The sequence below is a fragment of the Trachemys scripta genome, chromosome 4 (genome assembly GCF_013100865.1).
Source record: "Trachemys scripta elegans isolate TJP31775 chromosome 4, CAS_Tse_1.0, whole genome shotgun sequence".
Lineage (NCBI taxonomy): Eukaryota > Metazoa > Chordata > Testudines > Emydidae > Trachemys > Trachemys scripta.
This window is the reverse complement of record NC_048301.1, coordinates 92182175-92204784: the sequence shown is the minus strand read 5'-3', so window position 1 is coordinate 92204784 and position 22610 is coordinate 92182175. Positions and strand designations below refer to the sequence as shown.

General features: G+C 43.0%; 1 protein-coding gene across 1 annotated transcript in view; it reads right to left on the bottom strand.

Moving 5' to 3' along the window:
* Nucleotides 1-22610, bottom strand: part of KIAA1549L (KIAA1549 like) — a 213467-nt gene that overhangs the window by 6250 nt on the left and 184607 nt on the right. The window contains exons 16-19 of the mRNA XM_034769945.1: nucleotides 18476-18823; nucleotides 11466-11563; nucleotides 9909-10057; nucleotides 2205-2356 (exon numbers count right to left, since the gene is read on the bottom strand). Coding sequence (XP_034625836.1) covers nucleotides 2205-2356; nucleotides 9909-10057; nucleotides 11466-11563; nucleotides 18476-18823 — 747 coding nt within the window. The remainder of the gene's footprint in view (nucleotides 1-2204; nucleotides 2357-9908; nucleotides 10058-11465; nucleotides 11564-18475; nucleotides 18824-22610) is intronic.

Genomic DNA, 22610 nt, shown 5'->3' with positions numbered 1-22610 from the left:
TAACCCTACTTCCTGGCTGTGGGCTCATAAGGAGATGCCAGCCCCCTGTTTACCAGGAGGTAGGGGCTAAAAGCTCTGAAGGGTAAATGTAGCTGAAGGAAATCTGCTGCCTTCTTCGCTAGGAGAGGGATTCATACCCCCTCCTGCCAAAATGATATTTTGGGAGCCCTCCTCATATACAAAGATAGGAACTACTGCATGTAGCAGCTGCCCCAATACCGGTCCTGTGACCCTTCGCCTCCCATCCCCTCGCAGGCCTCTCTGGCCTTACCAGAATGTATCTCCTGCCAAAGGAAGGGATACAGGCTGGAGTGTCCCTCCAGCTCCATTCACCCTCTTCAGAGCCGTCAGTCCCCATTTCTTGGCAAATACGATCTGGCCATCACTTCCTTGGGCTATAGACAGAAAGTAGGACCATATGGAGCAAAAAGGTAAAAATTAAATTAAAATACTTATGTGTTTCAAAGTAGAAGTCTAAACTTATTGGTATAGTTCCAAGGGGCCTACTGAATTTGAAAGAGCCAGTAGGGTTACAAACCAGGTTTACCACAATTTAACAACTAACATTCTCCTCTGAAAAGGGACTCTAAAAATGACACCACAGGGCACCATATCCCAAGGACTCCTTTTCAGAAGATGCTTTTTTGAATGGTCCGTGCTACAAATTCAAGCTGGAATCAGAGTCCAGCTGGGTTCTTTCCTTCTCATGCAGCATTAATAAAGGTCTGATAAGCCAAATGGGGTCCTAAGCAATACCTCTTTGTTTCCAGTAGAGTTGCATGGGGTAACTTATTGGCCCTACACTGGCAATTAATTAAACAATTCTAGTGATATTCAAGAAGAAACTGAATCCATCTCCCTCCTCTGTTATAGCTGACTTGGTTCTGCAGTAACAGGAGTAAACTGAATCCACAAAGGGAGCAGATTTGTTGAGGAAGAAGTTACCATTTTTAAATGGTCACTTTACAGGAAAGTGGGAAAACAAAGTCTAATTGTGAGAAATGGTTTCAAATATGAAAAACTACTTAAGTTCACCTTAAGATCTTTGTATTTCTTTGGAATATAGCTGTGTCTTGTACTGTACTACAAAGCTACTTAAACTATGGACTGTCACACTAAATATTATAATACATTTTTGCTCACATATCTAGAGCATGAGTTAACCCTATAATGACCACAGCCTACAGTACAAACAGCTAATAATAAAACAATTTATTTTACTTTTACTGAACACTATCAGTTCTGTATCCTTCAGCTACTTACTCTCAGGCTCATCTGGGCTTAACTGAGCAACAGAAAGCCTAGTCTTTTTTATAAAAACATTCTACTTTTTACCAGTAAGGGAAATTAAAACTTCTCTCATGCTCCATTTTTGTATCCTCCTCCCAGTCTCATCTTCACACTCTCACCCATGCTAGTGAAACGTTCCCATCTTTTCATGAGCTGACCTCTTGCTCCTCTTCAAATCTCTCCCCAAAATACAATTCTTCCACAAAGCTTTTTTAAAAATGTGAGATTCTTATACCACATCTGTCTCTCGATAGTATAAATGCCTTCAATCCCAGGCAATGCCCTGGCTGTTTTGTGCCATTCCCCTTGCCTGGGGGGATACTAAGGGAGTAAGGATCCACCATAGCAGCTCCTGTGCCTGTGACTGGAAGAAAGGGTATGGCATAGCCAAGGTTCCCTTGAACCTTTGCAATACACACCTCGTGTAAAAAGCCCGTTGGTGCAGGTTACTCCACGTAAATGGACTGGTGGCTTTTTGCTGATTTGATCCCAATACAGTTTGATGTAAGACAGTTAGCTATTTGCATGTTATATGTAAAGTTAACAGTCGCAGTTCTCCATTGCCTCTGAGCTACAATCAGACACAGTGGAGAATGGTGGCTGTAGGGAGCCAGTTGTGGCTTCCCAATCCCTCAGCTGCCCTATTCAAGCAGAAGTTAGAGCTTCCAGTGGGGGATCAGGTGCAGTGGAGCTAGGCTCCCCTTCCCACCCTGTCTCTGGCATTTCCCCAGCCTGTTCCCTCTTTCCCATTCCTATGACATCTCTACTAGCTTTACATTGCTGAAGATTCTCCTTACACAGGGAGAATTCTCCTGTCCAAATTTCCAGCCTCTTTACGGTCACGTTGTGCCACTTATGCCCTCTATGTGTAAACCATATAACATATTATTATATAGAAAAACAAGAACACTTACCGAGTCTGCCCATTGCCCTGGTAATTCATTATCTCCAGCATAGGGCATCCAGGCTTGGTTCCTGTATGCTGTGGGTGGTGTTGGGATGAAATAGCCTGTGAATCCAGGTCGGTTTGCTGCTGGTATGGCAAACACTGCTGGTACTGTGTTTCCTATCAAGCAATAGGGCAGAGATGATTAATAGTTGATAATCTTAGCTATAAACCTAGAGGATCATTACGAAGTGTACCTGAAGCAGCCTGAGGAGCCACAATGAGTCTGTGTGAGAATGTGGATAACATCAAACTAGAATATGATCGCTCCTATCAGCTGCACAGAGCCCTTTTCTAAAAAGGCAGAGCATATTAGAGAAGCTAAGGACTGTATGTTGCAGATCAGGAGTGAGGTGTATTTGTAAAGTCGTCTCAGGAAGTATGCACCATAGTTGGTTCAGAAGGAGGGGAGCTCAAGGATACGTAGTGGATATGGCTAGCTTCTCCCTTTCTACATGGGTTGGTGGTCATGCCCCTAATACATTCATTATCTCATGACCTACCTCCAATATCTATCTACAACATTCATAGAATCATAGAATTGTAGAACAGGAAGGGACCTCGAAAGGTCATCTAGTCCAATCCCCTGCACTCATGGCAGGACTAAGTATTCATGAGGGAGCAGAGGTCTCTTTGTGCTGGATTTTCACTACTTTTGCCCCTTCTCCCAACTGACACACATATTTTGCCTTTGTAGGCCCAAAGAAGACACCTTAGGATCAGACCCATTCTCAAATAACTGATTTCTATTAAAGCTAAAAGTCATTACAAAAGACTAGTGTAACAGGGCACACAAGCCTCCACACAAGACAGGAAATTACCAGCTAAAAATAAGACACCTGGAGCTGGAAGCAGGCTTCCAGCGAGGGGTTTAAGAAGAAGAGCCCTGCTAAGCTGGAGAGGAGCTGGCAAAGGTAGCAGATGTAGAGTTCTTTCTGTGGGAGAGAAACTGGCCAAGGCCAAGATGGTGCTTAGCACATCTCCCAGAGGAAAATACACTTCACCTAGTGTATTGTTTTTTTAGAGAATAACTGGCAGCAGCTAGTCCCACCTATTTTGTTGGCATAAAAAAAACCAGTCTTCCAGAGTGTTGTTCACACCGATGGCCTACAATCTCTTCTGATGCCCCACCTCAGCCTCTGTTTTTAAACAGACTTGTAAAGAATGCTGCCAGGGCTGACAGATGCTTGGAGTATTGCAGAGCTGGTATGCTCAGAAATGGGAAGACTCAGCCAGTGCACTACAGCCTCTAGGGGAGTGCCCTAGGGGGCACTCAACACCACTCTTCAACCCAATTAAGGAGAGGAATTAAGCTTGGAGTGGAGCTTCATGCAGCCCTAGGCCGGAAGGATTGTGAATGCAATTCAGGGCTCATAAAGAGGTGAAAGATATGTTTTACAGCTAACTTCCCTCACTAGGACCATTATTGTTAGGAAAGATTTATAGGGAGCTGTACCTTTACCCTGCTCTTTATAGTCACAGGGCTAGATTGTGGCAGTTAGACACAAGCCCCGAGAAGAGGGCGGTGTGGAACTGCACCACCGCAGGAATAGCATTGGGGATACTGTCTTAGGCAAGTACAGTCACCTTGGTGCTGCTCCCTGAACAAGGTGGTGTGCAATTTATACCAGTCATTGTGACTGGCACAGAATGCTACCTGCAGTTTGCCAGCCCATTTCCAGGAGCAAATAGTGAAGTGTTGGACCATTATCGCACCTCTTCCCCACTCCCTTTTCAGAGTACCTGCTCCAGGAGTTGCCAGGGTGGAGGGCGGAAGAGGGGTGAGTGCCTCTGTGCATCCCAGAACACACGGGGACTGGTATTGTAAGATGATGTGCATGGTTGGGGAAGAAGCTTCTTGCTCAACCATGCACAGACAAGGGGTGGGAGCCATCCTGCACTAAAACATGTCTTCTGCCCCAAAAGCTTACCATCTAATTAAGGCAAGGCAAACAAACATACATACTAAGTGTACAATGATATTCCTGTGTGATACCTTATTGTAATTCTTACTGCAATATAATCTGTAGTTTCAAATTAATTAGGATTACCATATATCAATCCCGCAAAAAGAGGACACTCCACAGGGCTCCGGCACCGCCCCAACTCCATCCCTTCCCTGCCCCTGGCCCTGTCCCAACTCCGCCCCGGCCCCACACCTTTCCCAAAGTCCCTGCCCCAACTCCGCCCCCAGGGTGACCAGAGCGGAAAAAAAAAAAAAGAAAAAAGAAAAACGGTGGCAGAGGGAGGCCCGGGAAACGCAGGGGAGCGCGGGGCAGGGGTGAGTGAGTCCGGCCTGGCCCCGAGTGCAGGCAGGACTCGGGCATGGTACCTGGAGGGAGAGTAGGGGGGCAGCCCGCGGGGCCAGGCAGCGGCTGTTCCTTCTCCCCACCTGGGCAGCCGGACTCGGGAGCAGCCGCTGCTGCAGCTCCCACTGCCGCGGGGGAAGGAAGCGGCCAAGCACGTGGCGCTCGGCGGCTGTGGCTCTGGCGCCCAGGCCCGAACCCCCCGAGCCCAGACCTGCTGTGGGGACCCAGCAGCGCGCACGCTGCGCCCAGCCCCTGGCCAGTCACGTCTGGGCTTGCTGCCCAGCTGGTGCAATCCCATGGGCGGCCCCGGGGCGGAGGCATCGGCGGCCCCGTTCGTTCCCCTGCGGGACCCGAGCGGGACAGGGGGGCTGGGGCCTGCTGCCCCCACTCCGGGGCTGTCTGCAGGATTGTACCAGCTGGGTCCCCACAGCAGGCCCGGGCTTAGGGGGTTCACGCCCTGGGTGCCAGAGCCGCAGCCGCCGAGCGCCACATGCTTGGCTGCTTCCCCCTGCGACAGTGGGAGCTGCAGCAGCAGCTGCTCCCAAGTCCGGCTGCCCAGGTGGGGAGAACCAACAGCCGCTGCCTGGCCCCGGAAAGTTGGAGCCCAGGGAGGAGGCAGTCCCCTTACCATGCCTCCCTATTTTCCTGGACATGTCCGGCTTTTTGTAAATTCCTCCCGGACGGGGATTTGAGGACCAAAAAGCCGGACATGTCTGGGAAAATCCAGACGTATGGTAACTCTAAATTAATGGGCAGGATTTTCATCTGAATTATGGCAACTTTGTGCTGCTCCAGGCAGAATCAGGATCTGGGACAATATATAGATATATTTAAAGCTGGTGCTTATCTAATCAGATCAGTAGAATCTCTTTGTCCCTAAATCATTCTGAAGTCGACTACTCTCACACTGAAAGACAATGCTAGGACAACTCAAGCATTCTCAGCTGTTCCAAGTACTTATAATACCTTAATATTTCATCCAAGGAGCTCATTTCATACAAACTTAAACCAAATATACACAGATCATTTTATCCTCTACTGGAGTGCAGCGTCTCTGAGGAAAAAAACATGTCATTTTCCTTTTAATACGGCACAGCAATAAATCTCCAGAGTACAGGAAAAGAAGTGAAGAATGTTACTCAGTTGAAACTGCAGGACACATATCCTGCTGAAGGCAGAATATATAAAAGGGGCACTCTAAAGTGTGGGATATTGTATACTTCAAAATGTTTTAAAATTATTGAGCCTCAGTGCTTCCTTTTAGATCCATATGTTCCACAGAAGTTACAGGCAACACATTACAGTTTAGGGTATCCACATTTTTATACTCAGTAGTACATGGTGAATATGATGCAGATAACTAATACTTCTGAGGAGGCTGCGAGACAAACTGTTCAGAAACATTAAAGGAGCGATGTCTAACAAGCCTGTCAATTTCAAAACCCAAAGTCTCAGTCTTTAGAATTTAGAAAGCCAAATTTTTGTAGCTTTTCATTAATAGTTATATTTTGTCAATGGGAAGCCATTTTCCCAGGCAGATGTTAGCCAGCTAAATAGTGTCAAAACAATATGGCCCCTTGGTCTCTGCACTATTGTGCCTCGGTCAGGCACTATGCCCCAAAACACACAGAGGGAGCAAAGCTGTTGCATTACCCACTGACTGCAAGCAACCTGGTGTGTTGGGGAGTGGGGATGGGACCACTTCTTCCTATTCCTTCTGGGAGGCTCTTGGCTCATGGGTTCAGATTTCTGAAGCCAACTAGGGGATTTAGCTCTCTCAATTAGAGTTGTGTGGTTAAATCTCAGTCAACCTTGAAAATGTCAACCATGTGCTCCAGTGTGTGCAAGGATTGTCGTCGTGCCCAGATCCTTGCACCTTTCTCTTCCCCTACCTTAGACACCTGTTCAGGGCCAAGCACTGTAAAGCCTACAATGGAGATGTTTCTGTGTTGCTACCTATGGCCTTGATCCAGCAAAACACTTAAGCACATGCTTATCTCTATGCACTTGGGTAGTGTCAATGCAACTATCCACATGCCTAAAGTCACAATGGGAGTATCCATGTGATTAAAGTTAAGTGTAGTTTAAATGTCTTGCTGGGTCAGGGCCTGGCCTGGCCTGGCCTACACTAGACTGGATTTGCTGTTTTTTCCAGATCAGCAAATCCCCTATTGGAAATGCAAATTATACCCGTAAATGATCTCCCCGCTTTTTTTTGGTATAGCTTACACCAGTTCCTTGAATGTAGTTAGCTATACTGCCAAAAGGTCTTTTGTATTGGTATAACTACATCTACACTAGGGCTTTTGCAGGCACAGCCATGTCAAATGGGGTGGAAAAAAATCAGCTCTATTGCTCACAGGTGTATGTCAGCAAAACTTTTAAGGGTAGGCCTCGGGCTAAAAGAACTTAAGTGAAGTGCAGAGGAGCCCTTCCTGTTGGGCACAGTACAGCTATTTATTTGTTAGTCATTCTTTTGTGAGTAGGCTTGTTAATATCAACACACTATCCCATACCAGCATGTAATAAGGGTTGCTAGTGATTTATCAGAGAACAGACCAACAAACTACCACCCTGAAGATTGGTGATTCAAAACCTCTTGATTTCAGATCCTCATAGCTAGACTCAGGCTTAGTGCAAGCAGCAAACAAAATTAACTACTAAAGTATTTTATTTCAAAGATTGGAAGTTTTTATAGTACCAAATTCAGAGAAATCCCCACCCTAACTAAAGTCTATCTTCTGATGATGTCTTCACTCCTGGTGTAGTAGACTGTAAGTATGTGTGTGTAGATGGGGGGGGGGGATTAGTGAGGTCAACACACAAGTGGAGAAAGTGTTTAGATTTGTTTTATTAAACACAGACAGCTAGGCTGGCTGACTGACTGATGTTACAATATTAAGTCGGGGAGGGAATTCTCAGACTTTGCTTGAAGGGCCTGAGGCAGCAAAGAGCCGCAACTCTCAATGTGAGGGGAGTGAGCAGAGCTAGTGAGTCGACCACAGGAATTGCATTAAACTAGTGAGAACATGGGAGTAAAATAAATGCAATGAGTGCTGGAGAAGAGAGAGAAAGAAAGTCTCTCTTTGGGGCCTGACTTCCTCAAACATATTTCACCCTTTTATTCATTGTTTTCTTTTCCTCTTTTTCCAAGTGGAACAATAAGAAACTTCGTGTTTTGTTTTGCAAGCAGCGCCTTTCTGAGGTCAAAGGGCAAAAAACTCAAGCTCCCATTGACTCGTGTTTGTTTTGACCACTACAGACAAGGTTGCTTGTACTCTGCTGCACTCTATACCTACATTAGGTGGCAAGGTCCCCCCAGTTTATGATGGAACAGGGCTAAATTATGCAGCAAGGTTAACTGATTACTGAGTCATTCAAGAATCTTCTCTTTTTGGGCTGGTCCACACTAACCCCCCAGTTCGAACTAAGATACACAACTTCAGCTACGTTAATAACGTAGCTGAAGTCAAAGTATCTTAGTTCGAACTACAAGGTACTTACTGCGGGTCCACACGCGGCAGGCAGGCTTCCCCGTCAACTCCGCGTACTCCTCTCGCGGAGCGTCAACGGCGAGCACTTCCGGGATCGATTTATCGCATCTAGACAAGACACAATAAATCGATCCCAGAAGATCGATTGCTTACCGCCGAAATCGGAGGTAAGTATAGACGTACCCTTAGTGCATCACACAGTGAAACAATAATTAATCCAGGCTCTGACTTGCACTGTAGCAGAGGATACTAACAGTTTTGGTATTTCCACAATGGCTTTGGAAACAGAAACAAACAAACAAAAAGACATTTTAAGCCACTTTTTCTTCCTGTCCTGCTGCGTGTGAAGTTAATCAGGAATAGCTGGTGCAGACTCTGACATGAGAGTTCTGTGAGGATGTGGGGAAATGTTATCATAATAAAACCTATAGGTCCCAGCTGAGATTGGAGCCCCGTTGCAGTGGGCACTGTACAGACACATCATAAGAAACAGTCACTTCCCCAAGGAGTTCACAATTTAAATAAAAGAGACAGATAAAGTGTAGCAGGGGAAACAGAAGCAGAGAGGGGAAGTGACTAATTCAAGATCACCCAGCAGGTTAGTACTGGATCTAGGAACAGAACCCTGGTCTCCTAATCCTGTGCCCTCTCTACTGGACCACACTACCTCCCTTGAATAGGACTCCAGCTGCTCTAGCCTCTATTGTCAGAAGTTAATTCATCTGACTTCATAAAGTCATAATTCATTCCAGTGAATAGGGGGAAGGGGCAGTTGATATTTGCTGCTGTTGGGGATTTGAAACAGGACAGTGAGCTCTCACCACACAAGCCAGGGAGGAAGGGCAGCTCTTGCTATACTTTTAGCAGCACTGGACAGGGAGGCAAGGGAGCTCTGTTTAGGACAGGTCTAGGAGCTGCATTTCCCCCTGCTCTCCCCTTATTTTAACCCTGGGTTGCTGCTATTGTTTGTTCAGAGACAGCATTCAATCATGCAAGGCTGGGAGAGTGGCAGGCAGATTGTAGTTCCTGCAGATTTCAGAAGCTTTGCCTGGCAACTGCCTCCTACAAACCAGGACTCAACAAGTAGTGTGGCCATACTTGCTCTTGATGAACTCCCAGGCCCTTGACCAAGCCACACAATCTCCACTCCATAAATTCCACTGGTTTCCTGGTAAATACAATTATTTGACTTGGGCTTCAATAATTCAGAGCCTTGTTTAGCGATTCCCAAGAGCAGTCAGAAGATATCAGATCACAGTTACAATCTGACTTGGAAGATGAGTCACAAAGATAACATCCAGACAAAGTTTAGAGGTGTCCAGATCCAGTTTTTAAGAGAAATGGAATCTGCAGTTATTCTTATGATACAGATATTGCAGTGGATATAAAGGGAATTCTTTGCTAAAGTTTCTGTCACTGACAAAATCCTCTCACTCTCTAGTTTCCAGTCCAATTAAACACAGTCTGTTATTTTGATGTCACCACATGGGGTCTCCCTAGCCCCAACCCAATTAGTTGCAGGATGGACCTCTGAATACAGTACAGGAGCCAGAAATCTGCCATATTGGAACATAGATCATTTGGTTCACTTACTCCAGCGTCCTGCCTATAGAAGTGGCTAGAACCTTGTATGTTAAAAAAAAAAAAAAAAAAGCATAACTTCCATCACATTACACCTGTAATGATGCATGTGACAAGTGGGGCAAGACAGGGTACCCTATGTTGACCCTCAAGCCACCAAGAAAAGCATTTAATAAATCCTTCTCCATAACCATAAATAACAATCTGTGCTTGCAATATCCCATACACTCATCTGTATACAACACAGATTGTGGAGGTAATTTCTGTTTGTACCACACTCGTTTTCACCTGAGTAGTTCAATGCTGACTGATCCAATGGACCCACAGATACTGGAGCTCTTGAACCTGGGGCAAAGGATGCAGGATCATGCTGTTGGGCCTGCTCTGTCCCACTGGATTCAGATATTCTTGTCTTGCTGCCAATATCTGATGTCGACCTGCACATTAAAAAAATCAGCAAGAACCTTTGGTAATTCTGACTGATAGGCAATATCCTCAACAAGGGTGGCAGGAGTTGCAAGCAGAAAACAAGGGAACGATTTGCTTTTTCTGTGGCATCCCTGGTTGCATGAACATCAATAGAAAGCAACTTCCTTTGTCCTTCGCCACTATCTTCTATAGTATTTTTTACAATTCTACAGCCCATTCACTCAACACTCCAAAATAGATCCCAGTGACACAGGACACAAAAAATACAGTTACACAGTATTTCAATAATAAGATACAACAGACAATGCTGGATAATTACCACCTGGTGTGGTGTTATAAAGCAGAAGGCTGAGTGATTTTAGCTATGTGTAGAGCACTCTTGTCCCTAAGAAATGCCATGCATCAATTGTCTCCCAACATGAAATTTAACTGACAAAAATAAGCCAAGCAATGAGAATTATGCATTACCTCAGGTCATTATATCATTGGCAGCCAATCAGAAGAGCTCCATTAGTTTTTGGCATTCTAACGGAATTTCATAGTAACAGCCAGCAGGCATACAGTCCTTTAAGATCATAGTATGCCCCAGGTGGTGTTATACAGCACATGGCTGAAGGCCAAGTGACTTCATCTACCTGAAAAGAGCAAGTGCCCCATGGCTTTGGCAGGGGGATAGCTTAGTGGTTTGAGCATTGGCCTGCTAAACCCAGGGTTGTGAGTTCAATCCTTGCAGGGGCCACTTAGGGCAAAATCAGTACTTGGTTCTGCTAGTGAAGGCAGGGGGCTGGACTCAATGACCTTTCAGGGTCCCTTCCAGTTCTAGGAGATAGGATATCTCCATATATATATATATATATATGCCTTATTGCTATGGTGAAGCAAAATGTATAGATTAAAAGTAAAGAAAACAGACATACATTTATTAGGCCTGAGAAACATGAGAAAGAAATATCCGACAGTCAGTCAGCAATCCCTGACTGAGTCCAGAGTTCCAAAAGCCATTTTATTATATATCCATATCATTTTCTATTCCATAGGTCTGAATGACTTAGAAAAAAAAAGCGGAGAGGAAGTGAGTGTGAAATTTCTAATACTTTATGCAATATATGCCATTATGTTTTTTTAAAGTAGAGTCAAACCATGGCTTAAGAGATATCAGAGCATAGATTTGTTACATTTATTAGGCAACTGACTAGCTAATAGTGGAATATGGGATCCTTTGTTGTTTATTTTCTTCCACCATGTTGAAATTTAAGCACCGGAAATGAAAATAGATAGTTCTTATTTTCATTAATGTCTCTTCATTATGAGGAAGATGGCTATTAAATGCCATTAGAAGTTATAGTTATCGAGTCATTCTCATTACAGCAATAGAGATTTACAGTTCTTGGCTATAACAAAATAACAATGAATTACCTCCTGAGAGATGCCACAGCCACAGGACCTGTTCTGGGAGGAACCGGGGGCGGGGGAGAGCCCATTACCATTTCAGGAAGCTGAGAAAACCTATACGCCTGTGAAAGAGAAAAATTAATATTTTCTAGAATATCAATTAACCGTATTTTAAAACACATCATGAGAACCTAAAAAGTGAAGATATTTAAGTTCATTCCAATAGTCCTTGAAATTGTATGTACACTTCTATAATCGCTGGCTGCTAGGAAGTTAACTTTTGGTGTTGCCTATAGTAGTAGGTATTTTATTTCAGATTTTACAACAGGCTGAGTGATTTCAGAATAATGCAGAAAGCATACACACAGATGGTATCACAGAGCTACAGCTGAGTAATTCAAAAAGAAGAAATAAGAAAATAATACCTCAGATACCATAACCCAACCTGAGAGGTAGATCCTTCACAATTTTGGAAGACTTATCTCTTCCTGAAAACCCCCAGAGAGAGAGAGATCACAGTACTTTTTGCCTCTCTGAAAGTCAAGTGTTTTTAAGTCAGTATATCTGGAAGCATCCTCGAAGCAACCTATATTGAAATGAAACTGCCTGCAAGCAATTACTTGATATTTCAACTTCTTTTTTCTGGCCTTTCAGGTGTTTCCTCCCTCCCCCCACCCCCATTTTCTCCTAGGCAAGAAAACTAAGGTTCTTAGACCACAACACTCTAAAGCAATGAAAGTCCCAAATAAATCCACAAAGCAAGGTAATTCAGAGAAACCCAGGATCAGACTGTTGGGTCATGAAATCTAGCATCCTGCCTTCAGCAAGGCTGGATTTCATCTCTAGTACATCTAGAGACTGTGCGATGCTTACTATTTGGCCATCAACTCATGGTCCAAAGAATGCCATATCACCTTTATCCATACTGTTCCTACAAATATTAGTCAGAACTTCATCTAGTCTGCTTGGAAATACAAGTGATTGTATATAATTCTGCTTAGCAGTAGATTGAACCTCTTCTCAGACACTCCATGATTTACTTTCCTAGACAAGTCTAGGTATTGAAGACATCTTAGAGCAATGTGTGGCACTACAGTTAATGCAACTGAACCACAACTAAAATGATACAACATGACAAGGTATTAGGAGACTGTCTAATGTCCTCAAACCTATGAATTGTGGTAAAACCAGAGGCTGAAGTCCAAATGTCTTCAGCCAGCAGCACCCTACAGTGATTATCAATAAAAACTTAATCTTTTTCGTTCCACACAGTTATTTTCTGTTTTAAATATCTGCAAAAATGTGGTATCACAGATACCTTGTGAAAAACTGACTTCTGATGCAGATAATAACATTAAAAACTAGTATGTCTTGCATTCTCCCTCGAATCTACTGTTCAGGTCTCTGAGTAGAAATGTCCATGGCACTCACTTTGGTATTTAATCTAAACTAATTCAGACTGGAAATAAGGTGGAACTTTTTAACAATGAGAATAGTTAACCACTGGAACAATTTAAAGGGTTGTGGTGGATTCTCCATCACTGGAAATTCTTTGACTAAGATTGGATGTTTGTCTAAGAGATACGCTAGTTCAAGCAGGAATTTATTCAGGGAAATCCTGATTATATGTTTTTGTTTCCTAATCTTACTTTTGTGTCTTAACTGATTGCATCTATTTTCCTTTATCATGTCAATTCCAAAAATGAGTTGCAAAGATGAAAGACTCTTGCACTTGTGACAGATTTGTCTATATCTGTATTGAACTATAAAGCTCATGGTGTTCACTAGCAAAATTTTGATCAGAAACAGTAAGGTGCCTTCACTGTTGCTTTAACATCCATATTGAACTGGGATTCCTGTATGTGTTAAAGCAGTGGTTCTCAAACTAGGGCTGCCGCTTGTAGAGGGAAAGCCCCTGGCAGGCCGGGCCGGGTTGTTTACCTGCAACGTCCACAGGTTCAGCCGATCGCGGCTCCCACTGGCCGCAGTTCGCTGCTACAGGCCAATGGGTGCTGCAGGAAGCGGCGCGGGCCAAGGGACGTGCTGGCCGCCCTTCCTACAGCTCCCATTGGCCTGGAGCGGTGATCCACGGCCAGTGGGAGCCACGATCGGCCGAACCTGCGGACGTGGCAGTTAAACAAACCGGCCTGGCCCACCAGGGACTTTCGCTGAACAAGCGGCGGCCCTAGTTTAAGAACCACTATGTTAGAAGGCAATCAAGTGTTGTTGACTGGAAGACCATTCAGGTTAAATGGAAACACCCTAGAACAATGAACTGACTGCAGGCCAGAGGAACCAGTTCTCCCAGTTGGGTTCTTAACCAAGCAATGAATCACTTGATGAGGCACTTGAAGCCACAGGAGTCACCTGACAGAGGGTACTGAAACCTTATAAAAGGACTCTCCTCTCTCCACCAAATGGCGGGCGGGGGGAGACCATAATAAGAACACAGACCCGGGCAGGTGGAAAAGAGGAATCCTGACTGCCCTGGAAGGATATTAAAATCCAAAGCCCCTCAGGCAGGATGAAGAAACTGAGGCATGGATTTATATGCAGGTTTTGTTATTTTTCTATAGATATGTATATCTCTTGTGCTGTGTCTAGGAATAAAGCTGGTTCAGAAATTTATTTGCGAAGTCTGTTACTGCTTTGACTCTCACAAAGCCCCAAAGAGGGGAAACCAGTCATTCAGGGAGTCCCCAGCTGTGGTGGGACTCTGGGGAGCGTGCAAGAATGAGTGGGGAGGCTGAGTACAGCTGGCACTAAAGAGGAAGGCTTGTAATTGGCTCTGACGTGGTTCAGACATTAGATAATTTGATTTCAGTATTAATATTTAATCAGCTCCAGGCTATCGATTTAATTGAGCTGGGTGCCATTTTTGAGTTGAGGGTTATAACCCAGTTAGTAGCTGAAAACCTGTGTTGTTGCATGGCTACAGTTCATGAGCCCATGTGCTTTAAAGAAAAAGGCCAAAAATTGCTGAGAACTAAAAAATTGGCCAGTAACAAACTGCGCATCTCAGTAATGATAGAACCTGTGATATTTCAAACAAAGCGCTCTCGACCATGCTTGTAGCTGTTTCTTTCACTTCACGCTGACCCCAACATTCTAGGCTTCAGAGTGATGTTTGGAGTTATTCTGCACGTGAGTTGAGGTGTGCTGTGCTGGGAAAGCTGGGTGGATTTGTGAAGGTGGCAAATGAGGTATGTGCTGCAGAGAGGGCTTATCAGTTTGGGGTTATTGCGTGTGCTGGTGATTGTGTTGATTTGTGTCTAAGGGCATTTGTACTGGGATATTTGTGTTGATTTGTGAGAGTGGCAGTTAGGCATATGGGTTTGGAAGTTGGGTCAAGTAATGCAGTCTCCCTCTTACAACCAATGAAACTGTTGCATGCAGATAAGCTGCAGAGTAAGGGCAGTGATTGGCTGAGTTACCTCTGATATTATCATGATCTAGGGTTCTTGGCATGGTATACATAGACGCCTTATTATAGCATGGGAGTAATTCATAAAGTCAAAATAGCTGAAACTTAAATTGGATGGTAACAGACCACAAAACCCAGTGATGTTTCAACCTGAACAAATAGAGACAATATTCTGAACAAAGAGAAGGTCTCAACCATGCTTGTAGCTGCTTTCATCACTTTGCACTGACTCAGATATCTTAGGCTTCGGAGTGACAATCCTAGAATCTTATATACCAGTATATATGAACAGCCACCTCTTTATATTCCTTCTTAGGGTTTACTATTGCATTAATCTAACTATTTAACTACATTGATTTCAATCTAATATTGATACTAACTTGTTGATTTGACCTTGATTTGATTTTGGTTTAATATTCAGTTTAATATTATTATTAATGGTAGCTTAGTTTTGGGGATATGTTTCCTTGATTTTACTTTTAATAGTTGTAAAAGTTTACAAAACTGATACTGAGCCACATTTGCTTCAATAAGCAGCATGGGTCTAGAATCTTTGAGACGCTGGCTGAATATCAGCTAGTCAGAGCCGGACCATTTCCCCCAATTAGTCTTATTTCTCACATCAGAATCAGGCCCCCTTTATCATTATCTTCCCTCTTTGCAGAGCACTAAAGAGGAGAGAGATGGTAGCTTGCCCAGAGTCCTAACTAACAAGGCTCTGTTATTCTGTGGTTTTCAGTTCTGGTCTCCAGGAAAATAATTGCCATTTTTCAGACTACAGTGCTCAGTGTGGTTCAGTCAGCTCTCAGGATTTCTAAAGTAGCAACTACAATCTTAGTATCCTTAAATGAATGCTTGAAGGGGTCTTAACAAAAATAAAATAAACCACCAACTCAAACTACAGATGTTGGCCCCATAGCCAAACACTTAAAGATAGGCTCCAGCTGACCCTTGCAGCTGCATGAACTGCCTGAAAAACCTTATAAAGCCCCTACCATGGTTCTTATTGGAATCACGCAGCTAAACACTACAATCTACTTAGAAAAACAAAAATGGCATTTTAATGTCATTTCCCCAGTTCTTATTTAGAAATACATTGGAGAAATTTCATCATGAAAATCCTTAGTGAAAATCCTGTAGATCCCCTTTATAAAGCATTAACGTTAAGATGCAGAGAACAGTATGACTAGTCTCTCTTCAAAAATATGTAGCCATATAGCTTCTTTTATTTCACTTTAGAAAGATCTGCATAACTATACAAGTAATTTGACTGGACACCTAATGACCAGCACAACTGCTAATCAGATTCCTACCATAAAAAAATTATCAAATGCAGTATGAACTGCAGTAGAGGAATTTCAAAATGCCAGGAGTACTTTTATTGTGATTTAAATAGCATTTCCCTGAAAGTGAGCATTTAATACCACTGGCTTCAAGTTATCCATGAAGGATAGTTCAGAAAAAGTATCCCTTATTGTACACTCTTCTTACCAAGGAAGGTAAACATAGCAATGATGATTCTGAGTTGTAACAATTTCTCTCTAACTAATAGATTACTCAAATATAGACAGAGTCAAGAATCTTCATTTCTATTATAACTCTCGAAATGCCTTCTTTCAGAAAAATATGTACTCCTGGCAAAAAAAACTGCCATAAGAACAACAATAACTTTATCTTTTGATTTTTCTCTTTCTGAAGCAAATTCCCAGGTGTTTTCAGTAACTTCACATTCTCACAGAGCCTAATTTTTCAGTTTCATTGCCAGTAGCAGGGCTGCTGTTTTATTTACTTCACCAGACAAAACTAATCCCAGGTTTAGCTTTGCCTATGATACTTGTGAAAGAAAATATTTGTTTTGTGATGTTCAGATACAGTATAGTAGAACCTCAGAGTTACAAACACCAGAGTTACGAACTGACTGAACAACCACACACCTCATTTGGAACTGGAAGTACACAATCAGGCAGCAGCAGATATAAAGAAAAAAAGCAAATATAGTACAGTACTGTGTTAAACTACTAAAAAATGAGAAAGCAGCATTTTTCTTCTGCATAGTAAAATTTCAAAACTGTACTAAGTCAATATTCAATTGTAAACTTTTGAAAGAACATCCATAATGTTTTGTTTGAAGTTACAAACATTGCAGAGTTACGAACAACCTCCATTCCCAAGGTGTTCATAACTTGGAGGTTCTACTGTATTGGGGAGTTTAAAACAGTGATTTCCAACCATGAGCATGGACAGCAGTTCTGATACTGCTATCTACATGCTTTTCAAACTCCATCATTGCAGCATCTGAGCACTCCAGTCATTCATCAATTTATCCTCTCAATACTTGAGAGGCAGGAAATATCTACATGTTACAGATGAGAAAAATGAGGCACCAATTGACTTGCCCAAGGTCGCACAGGAAATCTGTGGCAGAGACCGGAAATAAACACAGCTCTTAAGTCCCAATCCATTGGCTTAAGCACAAGCCTATCCTTTCTAACCACACTTTGCGGTCCTTGCAACTGGCACACTAGGCCCTCCTGCCAAGATAACCCTCAGTCTATCCTAAGTATAGCTACTGTCAGCTCCCTGTTCAGCTGTATATTCTCCAGCCATCTATGAACATGAGCTTCTCCAAATCTGACTTTCCTAGTCACTAACTGGTGTGCTACTGTGTGAACAATGAATAAGAAAAAGCAGGTAAATGAGGCCTTGGTCTGATAAACTGCTACAGATGCCCCCATAATGTTGAGAACCACTGTTTTAAAAAACAAGAAGCCACTTACTGTACTTGTGTTGAATGTGTGGGATGAAATTCAATGTTGATAAATGCACAGTAATGCTCATTGGAAAACATAATCCTAACTATACATACAAAATGATGGGGTCTAAATTAGCTGTTACCACACAAAGAGATTGTGGAGTCATCATGGATAGTTCTCAGAAAACATGCACTCAGTGTGCAGCAGCAGTCAAAAGAAAGCTAACAGAACATTAGGAATCATTAGGAAAGGGATAGATAAGACAAAAAATGTCAATGCCACTGTATATATTCATGGTACAACCACACCTTGAATACTGCGTGCAGTTCTGATCACCCCCCGTCTCAAAAAAAAATTATTAGAATTGGAAAAGGTATAGAGAAGAGCCACAATGCTTAGGGGTATGGAACGTCTTCCGTACACGGAGAGATTAAAAAGACTAGACTGTTCAGTTTATAAAAGAGACTCAGGGGGGTACAATAAAGGTCTATAAAATCACAAATGATGGGGAGAAAGTGACTAGGGAAGTGTTATTTTACCTCTTCACATAACAAAAGAACCAGGGGTCACCCAATGAAATTTTTAGGCAGCAGGTTTAAAAAAAACGTAAGGAAGTATTGCTTCACACTATTATGTAAACAGCCCAGATGAGGGGCCCATTATTAAAACGGGAAATTAGGAGTCTTCTTTTAAGTGTGTGTGCGCACACACACCTACAAATGTGCTTATAGTTACCAGAAGTACAAGTTCATATGTGTTTCATGCACATGTACGTGGGGCTCTCGGTTTTAAAAACATAGCCCAGAACACAAGTATCCCCATGATAGTACAGTATAGTAAGTAATATTTTAACTTACTGGTCTTGGTAAGCTATACTGATACATTTCTGGTCTATATGTTGGCACCCACTGTACTCCCCCTCTGGGTCGGGTCATGGTACCAGGAGCACTGGTCACCACTTCAGAGTATGGTAAGTGTTGTGCTGAACTGTGAGCATCTTGTCTGTTCTGCCCTCCATGGCCTGCAGATGCCAGACTAAATGCCTCTTCCAATAGCATATGCATCTGTTGTCTAACTTCATCAATGGAAGGCTGAGAACTTAAAGTTGATGTCTCAGAATGGCCTTTAGCCTGACGGGATCTGGTATAACTTTGAGGTTCATTGACACGGTCAACATTTGTTTCTTCTATCATTTCAGGTTCTGTCTGTTGGATAAAATAAAAGCATTTTATATTCACACATGCTTATAAGAACAGTGGTCTGTGTTGCTTTTTAACATATTTTCTCCAACACAGATACATCAGAAGTTTCTCATGCCCAGGCACAAAATGGTATAATTCATGAGACCATATAAACTATATATTACAATTTTTACGTCAGTTGCAGCTGTGAGTGCCCAGAATTTCTGCATATCAGACCCAGGGTCTCAAGTTAGACAACCAAAAGAATGAGGAACTCATAATTAGTTACCACCTGTAAAAAGTTTGGTTTAAGTGATATGTCCAGCATGAAACAGGAACGCTGGCAAAAGCAGGGATAGAATTCAGTCTCTAGGACAGCTTTCAACTGCCTTAACCATGAGACCATCCTTTTCCTTCCTGCAATTCTCTGCCTCATTCTCTACAGCCTTCCAGCTTCTGCAACAAATGAGGCAGAGGTCCAAGAGACAGTCTCTTTCACTACACAGTTCTGATTCATCTCCAGAGCATGTCCATTCTGTGCACCAAATAAGGCGGCGGGGGGGGGGTCTTCTGGAAAAAATAGTATGACCATATAACTAAAGACTATCATAATGCACATGACAAGAGGCCCTATTTCTGGCATGTCCTAACTTTTGAGTGCTTGACTTTGCAACCATAAAAGCTTTATTTTAAAATGTGTCTGTGTGTGTGTGTGTGTAACTATTGTGAAAGCTTTAATTCTTCCTCTCTTTCACATTTAAAGGGACGTCATTAACTTTAAAAAACTCACATCTATTGGAATGGTTTTTTTCCATCTAATGTAAGAAGGAACACCTAAGAGAGAAATACTGCTATTTTCATCTTTCTCATTTCATTTACTTTGTGCATTCATGGGACATCATTTTCTCCCTTTATGGTTAGTTAGTTTCCTTTGTTTGTGTGGGTCTTCCACACACCACACATGAAGGAGAAAATCTTTTTTAAAAATAGGTAAATATAATTGTAAACCCAAGAAAACTGCCAGGGAGACTCAGAGGCAGGTGAAATTATTTAACTAATTTTTAAAAATTAGAGTTCAAGTTGACAATGTCCCTTTAATTCTTAGTATTAATGAGTCCAATGTGTATCAAAAGAGAGACTAGACCCACAAATGTTACAAAAACCATTCATGATCACTTGCAACGGCCCCCTCAGCTCCATGTACTAAGTCTTCTTGTTCATTCTTGAGAACAAGTGTTGAATGCTTGACTTTGCAACCATAAAAGCTTAGGACGTGCCAGAAATATTTAAAAATATGTGTGTGTGTGAATAGCTGGCCAATCGTGTGCATTCCCTGGCTCTCCCAGTCTTTAAAACTCTCTGGTTTGTGATTTGGGATAAGATCTGGATTATTTGCAATGGGTGTCAGTGGTGAGAGGAAAAAAATGATCTTCTCTAGTTCTATTCCAAATCCATAGAGTAGCCTTTGCGAAAGGATGTGTATACATTTATAGAGGTGTTTTTTTTTTAATCCATCCATGGGGTTATGAACTAGGATGTAATCCGTCGGGCCTATTAGAGCAGGAGTCAGGTCTAGTGGGTGGAGCAGGTGTCCAGTTTAGAGAACAATGCCAAGGGTCAGCACCAGAGTCAATTGCCAATTGCCAGAGCCAGGGGTCAAGCCAGAGTCAGTACCAGGAGTTGAAGGTCAGAGCCAAGGTCAGATACCAAATGCCAGAGCCAAGGGTCAAGACAGACTCAGGGTTAGAAGTCTGAGGCCAGGGTTGGAGCCAGGACTGGTAACTGATGATTGGAAGCGAGGTGTAACTGGCAGGAACAGGAGGAGAGGCAAGGATCAAGCACAGAACAGGAGCACAGTATAGGGGTGAAAGGAGGGGTGATGCAGAAGCCAGGAGTGGAGCAGGAATCAGGAACAGGGTTGGGTGCAGGAGACAGGCACAGAATGCAATGGTGAAAAGACAGGACCTACAGTTGTTTCTAAGAAGTTCCAAATTCCAGCCTTGCTTTGCCATAGCTTATTTTTCAGAAAAAAAGTCAATGCACTTTGGAATTAAACAAATCGCTACATAGAATCAATTCTCACAAACATTAAAAATCAAAAGTCTGATTTCTATATTAACTGCCTACAGTTAATGTGACACTGCACCAGAAATCATTTGTACAAATATATTTCTTCCATGATTGTTCTATTTATGTAGAGGATGAACAAACAAGGAAATTCCAGTACAGTAACTATAAAATATGGAGGGTTTTTGGGTATACACACACAGCTAATAAAGCTTTGGAGGTCACAGTGCTCCCTCTTTCAAGATTAATAGGTATAATCGTGGCCTATTTCCTCAAGCCTGTAAAAGTGTCAGTGACTAGAAACCCACAAGAGCTCTATTAATACCTAATGCTGAAATAAATCAGGTGCCCAACTACAGCCCTGTAATTAAGCCATTACACTTCTAGAGTCTTTGATCCTTTCTTGAAAATGAAGAAAATAGTGCTAAAATATACCATAAGAATAATGAACAGGAGTACTTGTGGCACCTTACAGACTAACAAATGAAACCTGTCATAAGAATAATGATTCCTTACCAGAACTTCATGCTACAACCTGACTCAATACTAATATTAGGATGACTAGGCAGATTTTGGAGGAGGCTGTTGTGAAGGATGAACATTTATTCAAGTTTTAAAATCTAGTTGCATTAATTCATCATATATGCTTGGCTTGTATTATTTACTGCTTATTTTCATTTCACACAGAAAAACATCAGAATTATAAATATTCAGGAATAAGTGTGAATGTTAAATTGTGAAGGACCTGAAGAAGAGCTCTGTTTAAGCTCAAAAACTTATCTTTCACCAACAGAAGTTAGTCCAATAAAAGATATTACCTCACCCACCTTGTCTTTTTAATATCCTGGGAATAACAACATAAGAACGGCCATACTGGGTCAGACCAAAGGTCCATCTAGCCCAGTATCCTGTCTACCGACAGTGGCCAATGCCAGGTGCCCCAGATGGAATGAACAGAACAGGTAATCATCAAGTAATCCATAACATAGGTACAATATCATGGGACAACTACTGAAGATATTACAATGCCATTATATAAATCAAGGATATGCCCTCACCTGAAAAACTGTATTCAGTTCCAGTCACCCAGTTTTAAGAAGAAGGAGATAGCAAACACAGCAGTCCAGAGAAATCCACAGAAAATGGTTATAAGGAAAGAAAGACTTCCATACAGGCCAAAGTCAAAAATTTTGGACTGTTTAGTTAAAAGAGCAAAAAGATAAGAGGGGATGTGATAGAGGAATAAAAAAATGTTACTTAGGGTTACCATATGTCCGGATTTCCCCGGACATGTCCGGCTTTTTGGTGCTCAAATCCCCGTCCGGGGGGAATTTCCAAAGAGCCAGACATGTCCGGGGAAATAGGGAGGCATAAGCCAGGGTCTGCCCAGCATGATCCGCTGGGTCTGCAGCGCAGCCCAGCTGCCCCGGCTACAATGCTCAGGTGGGGAATGGGGGGGGGGGCGCTCAGGCTTCCCTCACGGGCGGGGACAGACAGGCCAGGGAACGTGCTCGGCGGCAGGAAGGAAGCTGCGGCCAGGGCTGCAGGGACACGCACCGCCGAGCGTCTGAAGCCCCCAGCAGGCAGAGGCTGCCGGGGGAGCAAGGCAGGCAGGGGCATAGAGGCTGCAGGGGCAGGGGGGTGCAGGGGCTGCAGGACGAGTGGGGAGCAGGAGTCTCAGAGGCTGCAGGGGCTGCAGGGCGAGTGAGGAGCAGGGGTCACAGAGGCTGCAGGGGCGGGGGGG